The sequence below is a fragment of the Castanea sativa genome, chromosome 10 (assembly GCF_040712315.1).
Source record: "Castanea sativa cultivar Marrone di Chiusa Pesio chromosome 10, ASM4071231v1".
NCBI lineage: Eukaryota > Viridiplantae > Streptophyta > Magnoliopsida > Fagales > Fagaceae > Castanea > Castanea sativa.
The window spans coordinates 26,146,395-26,167,772 of NC_134022.1; the positions used below are offsets into that span (position 1 = coordinate 26,146,395).

At 37.9% G+C, this 21,378-nt stretch overlaps 1 protein-coding gene across 1 annotated transcript; it reads right to left on the minus strand.

The window, feature by feature from the left end:
* Window positions 1–3,611: 3,611 nt before the first annotated feature.
* Window positions 3,612–7,365, minus strand: LOC142612305 (epoxide hydrolase 3-like). The gene is made up of 2 exons (XM_075784415.1): window positions 6,994–7,365; window positions 3,612–3,740 (listed from the first exon to the last, which is right to left on the minus strand). Exons 1-2 carry the CDS (start codon window positions 7,363–7,365, stop codon window positions 3,612–3,614), a joined length of 501 nt encoding a protein of 166 aa, XP_075640530.1.
* Between the last annotated feature and the right edge of the window lie 14,013 nt (window positions 7,366–21,378).

Below are 21,378 nucleotides of genomic sequence, written 5' to 3' on the forward strand. Positions count from 1 at the left end.
CTAAACCCAGCGAAACCAAAACTGATTTCCATGGTTTTCATGCTTTGTTCTTTGTTTTTTGATTTTTTTGGTTTTAGTAGCCGGTGGGTTTTGGTCTTGGCTGCTAGAGAGGAGCTTGCACCGATGGCTTGGGGTTTAGAGTGAAGTTCTAGTTGTGGAACCATGTCGGCGGTGGTAGGTTTTTATGGTGGCAATATTCATTCCCTACCATCTTCTTCTTACCCCTAGCCTTTCGTATTCTTTGTTTCACTTTACTGAAGCCAACTTGGTTCTTTTCCCTTCAAAAAAAAAAAAAAAAAAAAAAAAAAAACTTGGTTCCTTTCAGTTCTGGATTGAGAAAGTTGGAGAGTTAAAGGGTCCATTTAGATAAAACTTATTTTGCTAAAACTGAAAATTGAAAACTGAAAACATTGTAGCAAAATAATTTTTAAATATGTGAATAGTGCCATGAGACTAATTTTTAATAAAAAAGTGGCTGAAAAGTGAAATTTGTAGGACCTGTGAATAGTGCATTCGTGTACTGTTCACTGTTGAAAAGTCAAAACATGCGGCTAAGTAAAAAAAAAGAAAAAGAAAAAAACGTGAATGTGGACACGCAAACGCGCATTCCAAACGCCCTCAAAAGGTTGATATTTATTGACAACTAGGAAAGACAAAATAAAAAACAAAAAAGAAACATAAAGATAGGTGTTTAAGGCTGTTGGAAGTTTTTAATTATTACAGGGGGTTAAAATATAGGTGAAGAAAGTTTTAGGGCCATGCTAACGAATGTCTTTAAAATATTAATTAATAATACATTTTAAGAAAGTTTTAATATTATTTTTATGGGAAATAAAAAAAGTTGTTAAAACATTAATTGTTTTATTTACTTTTTTCATTAAAATTTTCTTTAAATGGATTATTAACCAATGCCCTAAGGGTATTCGTTGACATTTTTCATATAATATATATAAGGTACTGTATCTAATTTTTGTCTTTTTTTTATGAAAAATACTAATGAGTGTTCTTAGGATAATGGTTAATAATTTATTTAAAAAAAATTTACCAAATAAGAAGAAAAAGTAATTAATTTTTTCTTTCCTTATACGAATGGTGTCAAAATTTTTTAAAAATAGGTGATTAACAATTGCTCAAAGGCATTAGTGTGACTTTTTCTTTTTTGGGCTAAAGGTGCAGTAAGGAATTGGATCACAAATTTGGGCGTATTAAATGACATAGGGCTGCTATGATTGGTTTATCGTAAAGTTGCCTAGATATTAAAAAATAGAAAAAGAGTAAAGTTGCCTAGGGGATGTCAACCAAGGGGCACAAATCAATCAAAGCACAAGAGATGAGCTTCTTATTTAAAACTAAAATGAGTAAAAAAAGAGGGTGATCAGTGCTCAATAAAAAAAAGAGAAACAAAAAAAAAAAGAACCAGGTTAGCAAGGGCATTAGTGTCATGTTATTATTTGAACACCTTACTTGCACCCTGGTGCTCCTCTAGCAGTGATGCTTCTCACCAGTGATAACCTGTCATTTACAGTGAGCCACCCCAATAGAAACCAATAAACCAAGCAATTAATGTTATAGCTCTAGACAGGAGCGGAGCTATAGCAAGGCTTAGGGCGCCCACTGCCCGGGGAGAGGGGGTGGGGGGCTATGGCCCCAAAATTTGAAAAAATTATAAACTTTAAATATTTACCTAAAAAAATAAAAGTTGGTCCCTTCAAATGTTTGAGTTAATTCAATGATGTTCTTAATAGCTAATAGAATTTGTCAATGGGTCTAGTAGTTATTGAGACAAGGTAGTTTTTGTTTTCTTTAATTCTTTTTTTGTACATGTTTAATATCAAATTAGACAACAACTTTTGTATAGTATTGGAGTTTAAAAAATGATAAGTTCCCTTAAAAAATTATCTTATGAATATATATATGTATATATATGTGTGTGTGTGTGAAAGTTGTTAATTTTATATACAGTATATTTATAAATTATGACCTACTCTAGTATCAAAAAAATATTAATATTTATATTTGTGTATATGCGTTTACGCATGTGTATGATGGTTTTTCTTAACTCAAGACTAATATATTAGTAGAAAAATTCCCCCCCCCCCTCCCCCCCCAAATCCTGGCTCTACCCCTGGCTCTAGAAATGTTTGCAACATTTCTTATGTATTCATGTGTATGTATGGATTGTCCTTGGAGATGCCCATGCTGCCTATATAAGGATTCATTCAATATTGGTAGGGTACCAAATGAAGTTTTGTATCTTCACAATTCTGATTTTCAGGGATGTCTGCAAGTTCTACAAATTTCTGCGTTGAAGAAATAAAAAGCCAAAGCACTCCAAAACTGGGTCTATGTTTGATGAGTAATGTTAGTATCACATAAAATAGCACAATTTATGTCACAACTCGCTCATATGGCGAGTTGTGAGTGATAGAGACGTGTCTCTTCATATGGGCCTATTATCACTTCTTTATCACTCACACCTTGCCATGTGGGCAATTTGTAACACAAATTGTACCATTTTATGTGATACAAGTATTACTTGTGTTTGACATGTTAGGAACAATCCTGCATGCTTGTCCTTAATGTGACAGAAGGAAAAATATTATTATTTTTATTTATTATAAAAAATTTCCCTTGGATTTAGTTATATTCTTAAGATTTTAAAAGTAATTTCTTTAAAAAATTCAAAATAAACATAAAATATACTTTATATATATATATATATATATATATATATATATATATTATCAATGAATTAATTGTGCGTATCCCCACCCTGTCCTAATGTTTCAAGTATTGTTGTGTTGTTGTGTCTCCAATCCATGCATCTTAGTTGAAGAATTTACCTTTCACTTGTTGCACAAGTGTGTTAAAATATTTAGGGAGTGTTTGGTACATGCTTAAAAACTAAAAATATGTATTTAAAAAGAGATGGGTTCAAGTTACACTTGGAGTAATTCCACAATACTTACACTTTTTTTAAGCCATAGATTTTCCAAAGATCAAACAGTTAAAAAAGAAGACATATTTATCTATTGTATCATTAAATACTTACCTAATTAATAGTTTCCACATTATCTCTCTCCTCATTAAATATTTCTCTTGTCTCTCTCTTTATTAATTCATTCTTTCCTTTTTCTTTGAAATTCTTTTCTTTTTTTTTTTTTTTTTTTTAGAAACTTTTTCTTTACAATTCCTCATACGTTTCTACTCAATTTGAAAATTAGTGCAGCTACCTGATGCTATGGAGATTTTTTTTTTTTTTTTTTTGAGAAAGTACTATGGAGAAGTTAGTTTCAAGTAGGTGTCAATTTTTTATTATTTTCTCCAACAAGTTGGATTCCATTTTTTTATTATTTTTTCCTACTAGTTAACGATAGAACTTAGAAGTGGTTTCGTTGTTAAGGATTTACTTGTTTACAATGTTGTGGCTATTATGATTCCTTGTTTATTATTGTTTAGAGGCTTGGTTTTTTTTTTTTTTTTTAGCTTAAAATCTAAAGAAAAGATTGATATGGTGGGTTCCAGTTTGGGTCAGACGAGACATCACATTTTCTGGTTATAACATTTTAAGATCATACTCTCGTAGATACCAAAACATCTGCTAAGCACATTCACAAGTGTTGGGCTCTCCAATCAACTGCAAAATCATCATCACTATCGTCCTCACTGGATGATTCTTCATGGTTGGACTCCTTGGCAACACCATCAGAAGCTTTTCTATGTTTGACAGACCTAGCAACCTGCAGTTCCAATTTCTTCTTCTTCAACATGTTAACTGAGAGCATGTTTGTTTGGATAAAGCAAATTAATGAAAAGCACAAAATAAAATTTTAAAGGAGCAAGTACTATTTAGTATCTGAATTCCTAACAATTTCTCAAAAAAAAAAAAAAAAAAATCAAGTTCAGGGATAGCCATGATTAGATCATTTGAATTTCTTGCAAATAGATTTGTACTTATTATGTCTCTTAACTTATCTAGTACCATTTGAATTTCTTGCAAATAGATTTGTACTGAAGTTTTTGCCAACACCAAAATGATATTATGCTCTACGGATAGAAAGAAAAAGGGAATAAAAAAAAAGGTATGGAAAGAATTTAATAAGGAGAGAGAGAAAAAAATTGTAGTATTAATTAGGTAATGAGGGGAATAGCATTTAAGGATTTTTTTTTTCAACCATTAGATCTTATAAAAATTTACGGTGTAAAAAAGGTTACACCAAGTATAACTTGAATCTATCTCATTTAAAAATATGTGTAGAAATATGTGTGAGTGAAAAAATGTATAAAAATATGTGTAATGTTTAAAAATTGAAAATATGTATCTAAGTGATACAATCAAACGGAGACTTACTATTTTAAAAAAAAAACTTTGTTCCGCGTGTAGTTGCTGTAGGTTCTTTTGAGGAATGTTTGGACAGAAACATGAAAGATGCAGTTACTTATTTATTTTTTTTCATTTGCAATTCTTGGTTTCTTCTAAATGTCTGACAGCTGGATGGTGGGAATCTGTGCACGTAAGATCGCTGTGCAAGTTTAGGTCCTGTGTGTGGTAAGTTAGTTTAAACATATGTTTTCAGTTTTTAAATAACACTATATGTATTTTTACACACTTTTTTACTTATACATATTTTAAAAAAAATTAAAAATTATTATTTAAACACAAGTATCAAATTAACTCTTAATAATTTTTGAACTTTAAACTGAATTCAAACTATAATATTATTGTATGCAATGGGCTGCACAGGGATCTCTTTTTCGGTGACAATTCTAAACATCTCTAATCTGCAGTCGAAGGCTGAAAAATATTTCTATTCTGGAGTACACTTTTATTTTTGTGTTTATTGTATTGTTAGGCAAGTTTAAACAGAAAGAAAAAGGATCGAGGAAGGACATGATGGGTCTCTCCAAAATTTGTGAACTTGTCTTTGGATAAAAAGTTGGGTGGGTTCTACGGGAAGCCCATAAAACTTCATTAGTCCAATCTTAAACAAATATAATGGATATGCTTATCAAAATTAACTTACACTCTCACGGATTCCATCCATTAAATTCAAGGCATTACTTCTTTTTACAGTTCCTTTTTGGTTATGTGAGGGATTGTTTGGAACATGATCAATGTTATATGATGCAGGTTCTCCTCGGAGGTCAAAAGAAGCGTGAGGCTGTGAAGCACTTTGGACCTGCTCCTGGTGTGCCACACAGCCACACAAAACCCAATTTACGTGCCAAAGGAAATTTGAGAGGGCTAGAGGAAAAAGGACAGCAGGGGCTTCAGAGTTTGAGTTGCTAAAAACGTGCCTAAACACAATTTTACTAACCAAATCTGTTCGAATGGTGTTGCAATTGTGGTAATTCCCTTTTTATGTCTTTTTCATCCTCTCTATGGATCAGTTATCTCTAGAGTTTTCTTTTGCCTTTCCCTTTTTTCATATGGATATCCTTTCTTTTTAGAATTGAAATCATTTGAATTTGAAAATTTTATTGGGTACTTTTTAAGTATAGTGGTTCTAAAAACATGATTCTGGAATAGTTTTAATCTGAGATTATTCTAAATTATCTTTTGAGTCATGCTATCAACGCATTTTTGGAATTACTTGATCTGTGGGTAGCTGATGTTGCCTAGATAATTGAGTGGACTCTAATAAGCAATTTTCTTTAAATTCAGAATTGCCCATTTCAGTTCTCCCTTAGAAACAATTTCTTTGCTAAGGGCCGGTGGTATCTTTTTATACAGTAGTAGATCAACAAGTGTATTTTGATAAATATATGAAATCGTAGAGCTTTCGAGGCATTTGATTGTTGCTTTGTTAGTTGTGGATGTAAGCATCTCATAATGGTCCAATGAGATCAGTGGCGGCTCCAGGATTATTTATCAGGGTGTTCTTCGGTGGGCTTGCTCTGTTACAATTTTTTTTTCATCAGATTCTTTGTTACAATTTTTTCTTTTTTAGATTTAAGTTCGAATTTTTTTTAGCTTTTTCTTTTTGCTTGAAAGCAATGTTATGAATACCATTTTGGACCATGTTTCGGTTTGTTTAGTGGAACGGAATATTTCAGTACAGATCTATTTCGACGTACCGTTTCAGGGTGTTTCGGGATTTTTAAAAAAAATTAAAAATAATATATATTTATATTTTCTTATACATCATAAAATTATTGATCTAAATAAATAAACCTCAAATAAAACAAATCATTTAGTTTTTCTTTTTTGACACTTAAATCATTTAGTTATTACATAACAATTACTGTTTTAGAATATTAAAACATAAATATGAAATTAAATAATGAAAAACAACAACAAAAAATAGTACAATAAGAGTGTATATATGTATATCATATTGGGAAGAGGCAAGACTCAATAAATAAGTTTGAAAGAATATTTTGTTAGCTTTTTGAGTTTTGTCACGTGGGTGGGGTTAGCAAGTTAAAAGTCTAAAAAACAAACTAAAGAAAAAACTTGACAAAGCAAAAACTAGAGTAAAAAAAGAAAGAAGAGGTAGACTAGCAGAACGTCTGAGACGAAGCAAAGAAAAGACGAAAAGGAAGAAGAAGAAAGGGCGACCTTTGCAATAGCTGGATTTGTTTTTTAGACATTCGACGCAAGTAATGACATGTTATGCTGACGAGTTTGTCAGTTTAAGAGTTTTTCTTTTTTTCTTCTAAAAACTAGTACCAGCCAAAATGTAACAAATAATCTACCAAAATTTAATTTTATTGGCATAAAAATTTTTTGAAAGTGTTCCTAATTTTTTTTGACGGTGTTTCTAATTTTTTTTAAAGGTAGATAAATAAATATTTTTTATTATATATATATTAAAAAAAAAAAAGAAAAAAAAAAAGAAGAAGAAGAATTCAGGTCAGGGTGGTCCTGGGACCACCCTGACCTATATGTGGCGCCGCCAGTGAATGAGATCTATCTTTGTTATTCCTTTTTAATCACAAATGACTGAGACCTGAACAACCAAAATTATCAAAAAAAGAAAAGTGAATTACCTGAAACCTGCAAATGTAGTAATCATCACCAAGCGAAGCCCTGGATACCTCTACAGGATTTAAAGCCGGGTTCCTAGGAAACCACACCACACTCATGTTGACCAGTGCTTTGATTCGGTCAGGCCTGAACAAGCAAAAATTCCAGGCTACCATAGCTCCCCAGTCATGGCCAACCAAGAAGACTTGGTCGATACCCAGATGGTCAATAAGGCCAACAAGGTCACCGACGATGTGTAACACGGTGTAGGAGGCGGCGGAGGGGGGAGCATCAGTGTCACCATATCCACGAAGGTCGGGCGATGCAACGGTAGCCAAGGGAAGAGAGGGATAGAAGCTGGTGGCGCCATGAGTACCATAGTTCAGGGAAGCCATGGATGAAGAGGATCACTGGACCTGTCCCTATTGACGCGACGTGCATCTTAATGCCATTTGTAGTTATGGTTGTGTGCTCTTTCTTTTCCATCGATTTGTCCACTCTCTAATCTCTATGTGGGGCTGATAATGTAATAATGTGGGTTGGATGTTCCTTTTTTTGGGTTTGAGTTGGTGCCTCACTCGAAAATGAGCAGGGTTTTTTTTTTTTTTTTTGGTGGAGGCTTCAGTTGAGGGTATTTGTCCAACTGATCTTGTTCCAGTTTGACTTCTTAAAATGATTATAACTTGATAAGAGAGTTTGCATCCTGTCACACTCGGAACTCAACTTGAAAGCTCAGTCTGGACTACAACTAGACCAATTAATTATTGGTAACCAAGAAACAGGAGCAAAACCAATTGATTCTTAACTGATATAGACAAAAAGTGTAGGAGAATATATCGAAGTATGCCAACCACGCACTGGATCAGCAACAGGGGTGTAGCAAGGAATTGGATTATAAATTTGGGCGTATTAAATAAAGCAATATAGGGCTGCTATATGTGCAATAATATACCAGGGACCATCCATATATTTTACTAAAACTTGTCACTATATAAGAGGAAAATTTAAAGAAGTTTGGGAGCTTCCATGTTGCTTGCCCAACCCCACTATTGACTTTTGGATAGAGTTTTAATCACGGTTGATGCCCCAACCTAACACATTTTTCACAATTATTAAATTGATAAGTTTCTATTTATTTTACATATTAATAATAACTTATCATCTCGATAATTGTGAATACTTTTATATATGGTAATACTAAAACATGATGTTTGAATAGTTTTAATATGAGATTAGTCTAATTTATCTTTGATTGGTGCAATCAACACATTTTGGAATTACTTGATCTGTGGGTAGCAGATGTTGCCTAGATAATTAAGTGGAAACTGATAAGCAATTTTTATTCAATTCAGAATTGCTCATGTCAGTTCTACCTCAAAAACAATTTCTTTGCCAAGGGCCGGTGGGTATTGTTTTTTATAGTAGTAGGTCAATTAATGTATTTTGATCAAATGAGTCAATACCGTACTGGAGGGTGTTTCAGTTTGGTCAAGAAAACGAAATATTTTGGTACCAGTTAATATTAGCGTACTGTTTCAGAGTTATCGCTAATATTTTAAGAACCTCATAATATTTATATATGCATTTAATTGTTTAGTTATTGCACCAATCAAAAAATCTTATTTTAATTTTTACTCATACAATAACCCAAGCCCTACGCATGTCTTTTCAAAGTATCCTTAATCAAAAGAACATTTTTTTTTTCTCTCCTTAGTTTTGTCTTTTTTTTTTTTTTTTTTTTTTTTAAATCTTTACTTTTTTTTCGAGAGATAATTACAACATGCTGCTAACCCCACAGCTCGAACCTTTTTTCCTTTGAACTCCCAAACACTTTGTACATGAGGAGGTGTCAATTCAACTACAAAGCCTTTAACTTTTTAATCTTTACCTTGAATGTTAATTTTTGGGAGGTTAATTTTTTTTTGATAAGATTAAAATTGTGGGTTGGTTGGTGGTTCAGCACACAAGAGCCCAATTCACCCTGTGCTAATGAGCCCAACTACCATAAAAAAAGAAAAGAAATGGAACAAGCCCTAAACAAAATTTCAGCCGTGGGATGTTCCTTAATGTCATCCAACCGTCTAGAGAGAGTGCAAACATAATATAATACTCCAAAACCCTAGCCTCTTTAGTCTCATATCACATAACAAACGTGTTTCAATTGCTTTTCCTCAAAAAAGAAAAAAAGAAAAAAATCAGCAACTAGAGAGATAAACAAAGATGGTCTCCGACTCTGATTTATGCTAAAGTGATTTGGCCAAAGTGCTTGGTCGACTAACGTTGGTTATGGTGAATGATTGGTGTCCATGGGGGCTGGAGCTTTTTTTTTTTTTTTTATATTTTATTATTATTATTATTATTCTCTCTTTAGAAGATTCTATTTCGGGCTGAAATGTATTTTTCAGTTGAAATTGGCTGGAATGGTCGGTACAAGCCGGAATGATCTGGTATCTGAAGCGAGACAAAACAAAGGTGTACCTGTACCGGATTGAGCACACAAGAGCCCAATTCACCCAATGCTAATGAGCCCAAACTACCATAAAAAAAAAAAGGAATAAGCCCTAAACAAAATTTCAGCCGTGGGATGTTCCTTAATGTCATCCAACCGTCTAGAGAGAGTGCAAACATATTATAATACTCCAAAACCCTAGCCTCTTTAGTCTCATATCACATAACCCTCAAAAAAGAAAAAAAATTCAGCAGCTAGAGAGATTAAAAAAGATGGTCTCCGACTCTCCGATTTATGCTAAAGGATCTGCCCAAAGTGCTTGGTCGACTAATGTTGGTAATGGTGAATGATCAGTGTCCATGGGGGCAGGAGCTGCTTTTTTTTTTTTTTTTTTTTTGAAGATTCTATTTTGGGCCGAAATGTATTTTTCAGCTGGAATTGGCCGAAATGGTCGGTACTAATCGAAATGATCCGGTATTTGAAGTGAGACGAAACAGAGGTGTACTTGTACCGAATTGAGCACCGGAATGGAAAATACCGTCATTACTTGATTTTGATAAATATGAAACCGTAGAGCATTCGAGTTATTTGATTGTTGCTTTGTAAAAGACATGGACTGAGCGGCAACTGAAACAGCCAATTGTGATCCATCTCTCGGTGTTATCTATTTATATTTTACTAGATTGGAGTTGTGTGTTTGTTTGTTTTGAAAGATAAGTTTGTCTTTAGTTATCCATAATCCCAATAAAAGGACATGCGTCAGTTTTAAGCATTCTACACTTTTTTGACCAGTCCGGCGGCACCTTGCCTGTTTCAAATAAATGGCAAGGCTTGTAACTTGTCAGTGAACAAGAATGTTTCTAATCAAACCCAAATTTAGACCCACACAAAATTTCCTCAAAGGTGGGATATGAAACCACCATACTATAAATTTAGAAATATAAAATTTTCTTATAATATAAAATAATTAATTTTTAATCAACATTTTTAAGTTACAATGTTAACTTGTAAATATTTTTTTTTGAGTTTACACATTTATAAAAGAGATATATTCATAGGAGATGGAGGCATCTTAAATTTTCACAGAAACCCAGAAAATATAACAAAGGAAATGAGTATTCACAGCAAAACCCAGAAGAAAAAGGTGATGGTCCATTTAGGATGAACTCAACAGGCCTTAATGGATCCAGGTAAAGCAGCAACCCGTAATCCTTCCACTGCCAGGGGCGGGAGGTAGTCGCTGCTCTGTGAAACCAGCCTCACGCAATTCCCTCCGCTCTAGAAACCATGCGACGCCCAGAACCTTCGCTCAAATCACATAGTTCAACCCTCTGCTTGGAGCGGGCAGGTCAATTAGTAGCAACCATGGACCCAACCTGCCGAGACCATCCTCAGTTCTGTCACCTTTATGCCCCTGCTCAGGTTACAAGCTCACGCTACTGGGCTCTGCGATTCAAGAAGCGATTTGTGCCTATTATAAAGCACAGTGTTTTCTCTTTCTTGAGCGATGTGGGAGTGAGGTTTGTTATCATTTTTTATATTAGTTTTGAGAAGTTCTAATCCTTGATAGGTGGAGATATACATCAATTCTTTGTTTAATATCGCTTTAATTCAACAACGTTTTTCATCATTTAGGTGGCTCAAATGGGATCACGCATACCATCCATTAGTTCAATGATGAAAAAATCTGAGACATGGAAGAATTTTTTTTGGGGGGGGGGGGGGGGGTGGAAAATTATCCATTATTGTGTAATTCCTGTCAATTTTGGATTAGAAGAAAAAGGAAACGATAGTAAGATTACAATTACAATTACAATTAAAAAAAGGAAACACAATAGTTCAAAATTTGTGACAAAACAATGTCCAAACCAGAATTTTAATTTCAAATATTAAAAGAAGAAAACCCCATGTTTAGATATTTCCTTCCACTTTACCTGAATGGCTTAAATTAGTTTGACAACAAACAATATGCTAGATGAATAAATTTAAGTGGCACCTACCCTTCTTCACCTACTGCGAACTGCTAAGCTCTACAATTACAGCATTCCAAGTTTAGTTCCAATTACTTTAGATGAACCAAAGAGGATTGTTATTTGTTATAATCCATATACATATTTTTATTGGCACGTAAAGCATTGGAGTGGAATTCATCTGCAATTTTATTGTATGTCAGAATTTTGCATTAATGCATTATAATAAAATAACACTAGCCGTGAACTCGCGTATAGGACATTATAATTTTTTTAAGGTGGTATCATTAAATTTATATTTTTACAATTTGGACTAATTTAATAAAAAGTAATGTATTTCATAATCATATTTTTATTTATATAGAAAAAATCATAAATCATAGATATAAATTTGAACAATCATATTTTTATTTATTATAAGAATAATCATTAATCATAAATCATAAATACAAAATTTTGTTGTACCAAAATGAAACCAATACAATATTTCTCAAAAATTCAAAAGGCAAGTTAATGAAAATATATTCATTTTTTAATAAAATTTATTTATAAAATTTTGTGAATCATAAAAAAAATATAAAATTTGAAAATTATTCTTTTAGTTTTAAACAAATTTTCTCAAACCCTATTTTTTCTGCTCTAAGGCTGTGTTTGTTTTGGGTGTAAATGATTTTCGAAAAATATTTTACACCTGGGTCCATGTTTGGCACCACCTGAAAATAAAGTCAAACTGAAAATAAAATTCAGTTTGATCGAAAAAACGCTTGCCAAGCCATAAAATCATTTTCGTTCCTATTTTACCTTCAAATGCTTTTCGGAATTACTCACTCCTCACACACTCACCAACCTCACTTCAGCTCCAGCCCACGCACCAACCTCAACTCCCCACGCAGTCCGACGCTAAGCTCTGGCCGCTCCAACCAAGCCAAGGTCAGCCTAGATCGTGCCGCCCCCACATCCGCCTAGATCACGCCGCACCATCGAGATCGCATTCCAGCATCGGCTTGTTCGCACCTACTCGTTCGCACTAAGATCGCACCCCAGCCGTCCTCTGTTGAGCTTCGATCTTGACAACTGACCTTAGGCCGTGCTCCAACGTTGCCGCCATCTAGATCGGATCCTTGCATCTCATTCTCGTTGCCGTCGCTGAAGATCGTCGTCGCCGCTGAAGACCGATCTCTCTTTCCCTCAATCTCTCAATCTTTCTCTCTTTGATCTCTGATTTTTGTTTTTGTTGTTGTTGTTGTTGTTGTGATGGTGTGGGTGCTGGTGTGTGGGTGTTGTGGATTTTGATATAAAATTTGTTTGAAAGTTGAGAAAATGATCGAGAAAATGTGAGAAACTAGTAGAAAATTTGCATTTTCAAAATGTTACCAAATACTGGAAATTATTTTCTAATATAATTTTTAAAATGCAACCAAACACTAGAAATTATTTTCCTTTTCGGAAAATATTTTCACTTGAAATTATTTTACACCCGGAAAATATTTTATACTGAACCAAACATAGCCTAAAATCCAAAACACTGAAAAATGTAACTAAAAAAAGTTAATAAAATTTAACAATGATTAATTGGACTAGTTAGGAAAATAATTTTTTTGATAATCTATTAAAGTTATTTTCTTTACAAAAATTGCAATTTCACCTACCCAAAGCATATTATCAAATATACAATTATTACCGAAATTTAAGAATTCTATATGTGCATTTTTTTAAAAAAAAAATAATAATAATAATAAATACAATTGCAAAATCTAAATTAAAATATGTCACCCATCCGATTATTTTTGTTTGATTAACCTTTTCTTTTCTCTGAATAAATGACATTATAAAGTACTTGTAAGCGCACAATTGCACCTGGACCCAAAGACAGCTGTGGGCTCAGGCCCAATGAGCCTTAAACAATAAGATTTATCGAGTGTGGATCTGAAATCTAGCTAGGGGTACTGGAAATTTAACAAATAGGCTAAGGTGTAAAAATACTTGCGAATAGTGAAAGATTTATTGTAAAGAAGCTTCCTCGGACATCAGCCGAGGACGGTTTTTGTATTATTTCTCTTTCTTTCTTTCTTGAAGGTTACAATTCTTAGTTTCTTTCTTGGTAATTGATCGATCTTATTTTTCTTTGGCCTTTACTCCCCTTAAATACTTCTTCTCTTGGTGCTTTGTCCACGTGTTGCCCAAATCTTCCCCCCTCTCTGACACCATCTTCTTCAAATGTTTAAATAGTAACCAGAAGGTTTGGCTGTACTGTTCAAGGATCACTTCCCTATTAATGCGACTAGGGAGGTAGGTGAATGATCTTTAATGTGGAGGTGACAGCCTTTTTCTAAGATATTTCTCTAACACCAGTGCATCTAGAGAATGCAGGGATCCCTCCTTTTAACCAGCAATCTTTCTGGAACTCTGTCTTGATCTTTCTAGTGAATCTCCGAGTCCTCCCGAGTCTATCTGAGGAGAAAATCATCATCGGATGTATTCTCGGACCCTTGGCGTATGGGCCGATTTACAGTATTAACAGACTTTTAATCAAGGACGGATTAGCCCTCCTTGTTAAAGCCCAAAGGCCCAAATGCCTACTTGGGTCCTTTTACTCCCCACAATAGCCCCTCAAAACTCTATTTTTCAGCATCCGAGGAGAAAAATAGGGTTTTGATCCAACGAGAACTTTCCCCACACGTTTTGTAAATAACCACGCGTGTGAAGATCGTTTCGTGTTCCAGAAGATGCCATTTGGCGCTTTCAATTTCAAAAACGTGCGCATTTATGACTGTAAGTCACACCTTGTTCCCCACGTTCAACGGTGAGATGAGCATCCAACGGCCCTTGTTGCCCCCTGAAAATTTGGGCAGGACGGATGCAATTTCTAGGCCGCTTCCCGCACGTCATAACGCTTTGGAAACATGCGTCTTCATTTATTTCTTCAGAGCCTAATCACATCAAAACATCAACCGTTCGCCTTTTCTCTACAGAAACCCGTGGAAACTCGCACAACTTCAAACTCGTAAGTTCCTAATTTTTTCTTTACTCCTTTCTCCTCGGATTCTATTCTCGGCTCCCTTCTTAGCCACTTGCCTTCTTAAAACTCGCCTTTTCATCTCTTATAGATGGGTAGATTCAAGTGTTTAGTTGACACTACCGCTGGGATGGAAGGTTTTAGGGCCAAATACCACATTCCCAATGACGTAGGTTTAAGATACTGTCCGGCGGAAGCCGTGGGTGGGTCTAGGAAAACGGGAGAGGTCATTATCCCCATGATTGCCTCCATAGAAGGTGGGATGACCCTCCCTATGAGAAGTGTAACCAGGGAATACTTTCGCAACCATCGGTTGTATCTTGACCAGTGCGCACCCAATGTCTTTAGGGTCTTAGGAAGCGTCGACGCTCTAAATGAGCAGATGAGCTTAAACCTTACCTGACATGACGTCGTCTTTATGTACGAATGCCATAAGTTTACAAGCGTAGGCTATTATATTAAATCCCGATCTAGTGTAGTTAGGCTGATTTCCTGTCTGCCCAAGTCCAATAAAGGCATGAAGGACGACTACCTCATCGCCTCAGGCAACTGGCACGACGACCCCCACTGCCCAGTCGAATGGGGAGATCCAGGTGTGACTTCTTAGGATCTAACTTCCCACCCCCCACCCCATAACTCCGTCTAAACATCTTGAAATGTTCATTTACCTTTGCAAACTGTTTAAATTTGATTTATAACATGCTTTACAAATCTGACCATGTTTGTTTGTTTTTGGTGTCTTTTCTTGGGGATAAACAACACGTACGCCCACGCCTGAGCCACTGCAACGTCGCTGACTTAAACCGAGTGCTACGCTCAGAAGTTTTCGTGAGTGAAGACCTGCTTAGAGCGACTCACTTGATACTAGGGTACGACCCTATATCCTCGAACTTCCTGGAGATAGAGAACGCGATTGTCGCAGGTGACCGGAGGCGTAGGAGAATCAACGTAGCCAGACCACATTTTCTAGCCGACCACGATATTCCCGACGACCCCCACACCATCTTATACACGCAACGCATCGTGGCAGTCCCTCTCGCAACGCATTCTCAGGCAACTGTTGTCCCAGAGGAGCAAGTGTCCTTGTCAAACACGTTGGATGAGGAGATAAACCAGTTTCAGCTTGAGGATGTCCAACGACCTCGAGGAAGCCAGTTTGTCGTCCTTTCCGACGAGGAAGAAGAGCCCATCGAGACCTCTGGGATCGCCAGCCTAGTGATTGCAAGTCCAGACGACAGCTCCATTGAAGAAGATATGGACGTGCTTAAGGGCCTTCTTACCGTAAGAGGCGAGAGAGTCGCCAAGAAAGGAGCGAAGGGATCTCAAGCTCCCCCGTCCTTGCCACTACCCCCTCCTCCAGCCGACCCCAAGCCTCCCGCTGAAGAGCCTAAGAAGAAAAGGAAGGTGGAGGCCGAGGGGGCTGGTGGCGACTAACAGAAAATGCTGAAACAGCAGCCATCGCAGGCTCAGCAGCAGAAGCTGGACAAGGGTAAAGGGCGCACCCTTTCAGTTGAAAGTGGGAAAATCCGAGACATGGCCGAGGTGCGCCAAGCACCGGCTATGTGGTCTCCTAAATTGAGACTGGATGGAGCACCAATTACCCTCCAGTCTAACATCAGGGCGTTCCAACAAGGCCATGCCCTCCACCTGGCCGATGCATTGGAGCGTCCTCTTCTGCTGCCCAAGAATATGGAAGCCTTGGAAAAGATGAGTCAGCCTCAGTTGTTCCTTTCTTTAAAGAGGGACTTAGCTCTGGTAAGTTTCACTTCATACTGATAATCTAGGGTTATTTGTAAATACTTTACTGTGTTTAACCCCCTGACACTTTATCATAGGCCATCCAAGAAGTTTTCGCTGCCGAGAAGTTTGTGGAGGATTCTCGGAAGCGAGCTGGAATGGAACAGGATATATGGCAAGAGACAAAAAAGTTCCTATGCCAGGCCCTAGCAGAAAATGGGAAACTCAGCTCTCAGCTGGCCGATCTGAAAAGAGAAAAAAGACGGTGCCGAAGCCAGCCTGAGAACGATGAAGAACCAGGTGGAGGGGCAACGTAAACTTCTTCACCAAAGGGATAATGAGCTCTCCCAAGCCCAATGGGAACGCTCTGACTTGGAGAAGGAGCTTGCGCGGATGAAGGAGGAAGCTCGCACCTTCAGACATTCACTGGAGGCTGCAAAGCAGGCCAGTTATCAGGAGGGTGTGGCTGCAACACAGGACCAGCTGACAGAAGTTTTCGCGGCCTTGTGCTGAGAATATTGTCAGCAGGTCTAGGGGGAGGCTTTAAACGCAACAGGGGTTACTCTAGCTTCTGAGCTGAGGAGGCCCGAGAACGTTTGGCTTCCCTTTGACATACAAGAGATAGAAGAGACTCTTGTTGTTGCCTCTCCTGCTCTTCCCCCCGTGATGCCAGAACTCATCCCTGATCCTACAGAACCTGAAGGTTCCAATAAAGAGAAGGATGGGTGTGGAGGTGCCGAGAAGGAACAAAGCCAGAGTGTGGAGCCCATCATTCCTCCAACAACTACAACAGACAAAGGGAAACAAGTTTTGTCTGCCTTTGAGTTGGAGTTGAAAAGCACCGAGGCTAGCAGTACTTCCCATCAAGACCCCCCTCTAAAAGCTTAGGGCCTAGCTTAGGACTTTTTTTCTCTGTACTTCCAATTTTTCATATAATGATGTATTTCCATGATAATTAATGAAAAACAGCTTTATTCAATTTTCCTCTGAATTGTGTTTATTTTACTTTGTCCTTTTTATGCTTGCCATGAAAGTTCTCACTGGCACATAGGTAAAGAAAGAACGAAATAAATAAGTCTAACTTCAACAGTTGAACAATTACAACTTTAAACAGCCATGCACATACTTGCTGTACAAAGTAAAACATTCAAGAACCTGACAAAGACTAACTTGGTTTAGATGGTATACGGTGCCTTAATTTGGAAACTCCCATGGTAGTTAAACTTTGTAATCTAAGACACTAATTTTAGTAAAGTGTAAGGTTTGAGGACCATACCTTACAAAATTTTTGCTTAACACTTAAAGATGTACAACTTAAGATTCAATTTAACAGATGGTAAGACATCAATTTCCACAAAGTGTGTGGTCCGAAGACCATACTTAACTGAGTTTCTGTTTGATACTTAGAAATAATAACTTCAGATGTTAATTTCCCCAAAGTAAAAGGCCTGATGACCCGGCATAACTAAGGTTCTGTTTAACAAATGATAAGATATCAATTTCCATAAGGTTTGTGGTCCGAGGACCATACAAAACCAAGTTTCTGTTTGATACTTAGGAATAATAACTTCAGATGTTAATTTCCCCAAAGTAGAAGACCCGAGGACTCGGCATAACTAAGGTTCTGTTTAAGAAATGATAAGATATCAATTTCCACAAGGTTTGTGGTCCGAGGACCATACAAAACCAAGTTTCTGTTTGATACTTTTCAGATGTTAATTTCCCCAAAGTAGAAGGCCCGAGGACCCGGCATAACTAAGGTTTCGTTTAACAAATGATAAGATATCAATTTTCACAAGGTTTGTGGTCCGAGGACCATACAAAACCAAGTTTCTATTTTATACTTAGAAATAATAACTTCAGATGTTAATTTTCCCAAAGTAGAAGGCTCGAAGACCCGGCATAACTAAGGTTCTGTTTAACAAATGATAAGATATCAATTTTCACGAGGTTTGTGGTCCGAGGACCATACAAAACCAAGTTTCTGTTTGATACTTAGAAATAATAACTTTAGATAGTAGAAGGCCCAAGGACCCGGCATAACTAAGGTTCTGTTTAACAAATAATAAGATATCAATTTCCACAAGGTTTGTGGTCCGAGGACCATACAAAACCAAGTTTCTGTTTGATACTTAAGAACAGTACTTGTAAGCCCCTAATGTATTCATAACTTTGAACTGCTAATCAACAAAAGCGCCTTTTATTAATAATAATACCTTCGAAGGTTATTTATATTCCATGGGCATTGTACAATTTTTCATCTAGGTCAGCTAGCCGATACGACCTTATGCCTGCTACAGAAACAATGCGATAAGGCCCTTCCCAGTTTGGTCCTAGCTTACCCCAAGCTGGGTTCCTAGCAGTTCCCACGACCTTTCTTAGTACGAGGTCCCCAGGCGCGAGTGGCCTTAGCTTCACATGGGCGTCGTACCTCCGCTTAAGCTTCTGTTGATAATAAGCCATTTGGACCATAACTGCCTCGCGCCGTTCCTCAACTAAATCCAGGCCTTTCTCCGGGAGGCCATTGTTGTTTTCTGGACTAAAAGAACTCGTCCTTAGCGTGGGGAAACCAGATTCAAGAGGTATCACTGCCTCGGCTCCATAAGTCATGGAGAATGGAGTTTCTCCAGTGGACCTGCGCGGCGTAGTTCGATACGTCCATAAAACATGTGGCAGTTCTTCTACCCATCTACCTTTCGCATCGTCCAACCTTTTCTTGAGCCCACTGACTATGACCTTGTCAACGACCTCAACTTGCCCATTTTCCTGAGGATAAGCTGGAATGGAGTATCTATTTATGATGCCCATATCACCACAATATTTCCTAAAAGCCTTGCTGTCGAATTGAACGCCGTTATCTGAAATAAGTGTGTGTGGTACACCGAATCTGGTAATGATATTTTTCCAGATAAATTTCTTGAAATCGACGTCCCTAATATTTGCTAAGGGCTCAGCCTCGACCCATTTAGTGAAGTAGTCGGTCCCCACGAGCAGCCATCTTTTGTTTCCTGCAGCCCTCGGAAATGGCCCCACTATGTCCAATCCCCATTGCGCGAAAGGCCAAGGACTGGAGAGAGGATTGAGAACCCCTCTAGGTTGATGAATGTTAGAGGCGAACCTCTGGCACTGGTCGCATTTTCTTGCATAGTCCTAAGCTTCCCTCTGCATATTGGGCCACTAATATCCCTGAGTCAAGGCTCTGTGGGCTAAGGACCTCCCCCTAGTGTGACTCCCACAAATCCCTTCATGCAGTTCTTCTAGATGCGTCTCCGTTGATTCAGGGTGCACACATAACAAGTATGGTCCTGAGAAAAATCGTTTATACAGTTTTTGATCCTCGGACAACCAGAAACGAGGCGCCTTTCGACGAATCTTATCTGCTTCAAGCTTGTCCTTAGGAAGGATGTCGTTTTTCAAAAAAGATATCACCAAGTCAATCCAACTAGGTCCAGGCCTTATCAGATGGATATGGGCTGCATTGATAGTGGTAAGAGTTGGCTCTAGCAAATTCTCTACAAGGATAATCCTGGGCAAATACTGAGCCGAGGACGTTCCTAATGTGGCCAAAGAATCTGCATGAGTGTTTCCACTTCTAGAAACATGAGATAAGACGAAAGAATCAAATTTAGCTTGTTGACGTTTGACCTGGGCCAAGTACTCTTGCATTCTTGGATCCCTAGCCTCCATGGTCCCCGTGACCTGGCCGACTACTAACTGAGAATCCGAGAACATATGAACTTCTTTTCTGCCCATCCTATGTACCATGCTCATGCCCACCAAGACTGCTTCATACTCGGCCTCATTATTAGTAGCCGAGAACGCCAATCTCAGAGATTTTTCGAAGACAATTCCCTCGGGGGATATCAGGACAAGCCCAACACCAGACCCTCTTTGATTGGCTGCCCCATCAACAGACACTTTCCAAGTCGGAGGTGCTGTGCTTGTGATCACACTAACTGATTTTTCATCCATGTGTGATTCCTTCAGAGTTTCTTCTAGCAATGGTTTGGCAAACTCTGCCACCAAATCAGCAAGGACCTGGCCTTTCACCAAGGTGCGCAGCATGTATTTGATGTCAAAGGCTCCCAAAATGGTGCCCTATTTAGCCACCCTGCCAGAGTAATCGTCATTGCGTAATACTGACTTGAGGGGCAGTTGGGTCAAAACCACCACGGTGTGGGACTGGAAATAGTGAGGAAGCTTCCGCGTGGCATGAACTACGGCCAGCAGTGCTTTCTCCAAAAGTAGATAGTGCACCTCGGCCTCATTCAAGGACTTACTAACGTAGTAGACCGGTCTCTGCACCCCACTTTCGTCCCTTATGAAGACCAAGCTGACTGCGTGAACGGCCACTGCCAGATACGCAAATAGGACCCCGTCCACCTCGGGGCGAGACAAAATGGGTGGCCGAGAAAGATATTGCTTAAGCTGTTGGAAGGCTAACACGCAGTGCTCGGTCTATTGAAACCCTTTCCATCTATTCAACAATTGGAAGAAAGGACGGCACCGGTCAGCTGACCGAGAGATAAATCTGCTGAGTGCGGCGACTATTCCGGTCAACTTCTGGACCTCTTTTGGGCTTTGAGGCGGCTGTAAGTCCTGAATAGCTTTGACCTATGCCGAGTTTACCTCTATACCTCGATGAGTAACCATATAACCCAGGAACTTTCTAGAACCCATACCAAAAGAACACTTTGAGACGTTAAGGCGCAACTTGTACTTCCTAAGCACCTAAAAGGCGTCGGCCAAATCTTTAACGTGCGAAGGTATTATTTTACTCTTCACCACCATATCATCCACGTATACCTCAATGGTCTTCCCAAGTTGTAGTTCAAACATTCTGGTCATCATTCTTTGATAGGTAGCCCCAGCATTCTTCAACCCAAACGGCATGACCTTATAGTGATAGTTCCCTGTTGGAGTAATGAAAGCAGTCTTCTCTTGATCTTCCAATGCCAATGGAATCTGGTGGTAACCCTGGAAGGCATCTAGAAAACTCATCTGAGGATGTCCGACAGTGGCGTCCACCAGCTGATCAATACGTGGTATTGGGAACGAATCCTTCGGGCAGGCCTTGTTTAAATCCGTGAAGTCCACACATACCCTCCACGTTCCATTCTTCTTTTTGACCACAACTGTATGCGCCAACCATTCGGGGTGGAAAACTTCTTTAATAGCCCCAGCCCTCTTGAGCTTGAGCACTTCCTCTTTAACAGCCTCAGAGTGTTCCTTGGAG